The sequence below is a fragment of the Condylura cristata genome, unplaced genomic scaffold (genome assembly GCF_000260355.1).
Source record: "Condylura cristata isolate star-nosed mole 26May11 unplaced genomic scaffold, ConCri1.0 scaffold00009, whole genome shotgun sequence".
NCBI lineage: Eukaryota > Metazoa > Chordata > Mammalia > Eulipotyphla > Talpidae > Condylura > Condylura cristata.
This window is the reverse complement of record NW_004567110.1, coordinates 1,573,184-1,575,172: the sequence shown is the minus strand read 5'-3', so window position 1 is coordinate 1,575,172 and position 1,989 is coordinate 1,573,184. Positions and strand designations below refer to the sequence as shown.

Here is a 1,989-nt window from a genome sequence, read left to right as displayed (position 1 = left end):
CCCCAAGCGGCCCCAGGCCCAGCGCTGCCGCCTCTGCCTGAGTCACTTCTCGGCATCTTGCGTTTCAGGCCTGGGACGAGTCGTCCAGTCCAGACAGGTGGACGCGGGCAGTGCCGGCCTCCTGCTGTCTCGGTGCTCCGGCCCGGCCCAGCGGCCCTCCGGGCGTGGCCTCTGCGTCCAGCGGGCTTATCTGCTGCTGTCAAGAGCTGACCGCGGGCTTGGGGGTGCCGAGCTCTGGGGTCTCCTCTCCGAGGCCCTGCCCCGCCCGTGCTGCGTCCCCCTGGGCCCGAGCGGGACCCCAGCCACTCATTTGCAGCCTGTTACGGGCAGTAGAAGCTTTTTGGCTAAGACCCCCCTGCGGGCCTTGGCTCCGCCCAGCGCCCACGCGAGCTTGCGCCGCCCACCCGCGGTGGGTCCGCCCCCGCAGCCTGAGCCCGCTTCCCAGCCCCTGGCGGGCCCAGGCAGGCCAGAGCGGCCTCCCGGCCTCCCCGCAGCCCTAGTCTACCCCCTGGGCACAGGTGTGCACGCTGGCCACGCCCGCCGGCCACGCCCAGACACCGGTCAGGCCCACTCCCAGCCCGGCGCCTTCCACTTTAACAAGATCAGCGCAGGTGGTGGCCGGAGGCCAGTGGCGGCCAAGTCCATCCACTCACCCAGCTGCCTGGCTCCCACCTCGGGTCTGTGTCCGGCGCTGGGGAAGGACTTGCTGCTCTGGGCAGCGAGGACAAGCCCCCACCGCCGGCCCGCACCCACGCCCGGCCTGGGGTGCCACGCCTGGTGCCTCCAGCCCCCTTCCCGCTGGGCCGTGCCAGGGCGGCCTGGGCTGGCAGGGGATTCGTCTGGGAGGCCCGTGCCTTCATGCGGGACGTGCAGCGTGGCCACCCTCGGGGCCAGCCGCTGTCTGCCACCGGCACCCGCTTGCCCTTGCAAGGCCCAGCCCAGCGTCTCCCCAGAGGGACCCAAGAGACTGCTGCGTTCACAGCCCAAGCCAGAGGCGCGCCCTGTCCCGTGAGGGGCGGCCCCCCAGGTGTGTGGGGGTGGGGTTCCGCGGCCATGGGCGGGCCACTGGCCTCGGGGCCGCCCTGAGCCTAGCCGCGGGCTTTGTCCAGGCGCCATCTGGCCCTGCAGTGCTGGGCTCCTGGTCCACGAGCTCCTGTCCATCTCCTGGGGACGCTGCCTGGCCTGCCTGGCCGTTTCAGGTACTGTTTCCACTTTGGGGCCACCCTAGCGATGAGGCTGGGGGCCGCCCCCCACCCTGCCCACACCTCACGGATACGGTCTGGGTGACACGTCAGAGCCCCTCGCGGTCAGCCCTGGCTGGCCTCTTGTGGCCTGGGCACAGGCTCCATGCCCTCTACAGAGACAGCTCTGATGGCCATCGGCCATGGCCCTCTCGCTGACCCCTCAGTCAGCTCACCTGCCCCCCGCCACCCTGGCCCGTGAGGCCGGGGGTGCGGCCGCCATCCCATCTGGGGATGGCCGTGATCCTCCGGCCCTCTGGGTCTTTCTCAGCGGTGTCTGATTGAGCCTGACACAGTGAGGTCAGTGCTGACAGTCCTGTCTGCCCATCTCTGACCTACCCAGGGGTGTCCAGCAATCCTGTCCTCGCCCACCGGCAGGCCCCGCAGACTCTGTCCCGCGCCCCCCGAATACCGCGGTCTCCGTCTGCTGGCACCCGCTCACTGACTCACGGCCCCGCCACCCGGCGCCCAGGGCCTTTGCTGGGCCTTGGCTGGCCCTCCGCTGGCCACTCCTAGCTCCAGGGCCCGGGGTGCCTGCTGGCAGCTGGCTGAACAGTCTGTTTCCTGCGCGCCAGGTCTGCACCTGTGGGGCCCGTGTGCACTGCGGAGGTGGGAACGTCCACCGTGCCCGCTGTCCCCGCAGTCAGACCCTCCGCCGCCGCCCTCTTCCAGCTCTGGCGCTGCCCTCCCTTCCCGGCCACCTGCTCTCTGGGTGCTTGTCCAAGTGGCTCTGCTGGGGCTCAGCCCC

At 71.2% G+C, this 1,989-nt stretch overlaps 1 protein-coding gene across 1 annotated transcript in view; it reads right to left on the bottom strand.

Annotated features, from left to right (window-relative positions):
* Nucleotides 1-1,408: 1,408 nt before the first annotated feature.
* Nucleotides 1,409-1,989, bottom strand: part of ARC (activity-regulated cytoskeleton-associated protein) — a 28,955-nt gene continuing 28,374 nt past the window's right edge. The window contains exon 12 of the mRNA XM_012722883.1: nt 1,409-1,528. Within this exon, the coding sequence (XP_012578337.1) occupies nt 1,409-1,528 (120 nt within the window). The remainder of the gene's footprint in view (nt 1,529-1,989) is intronic.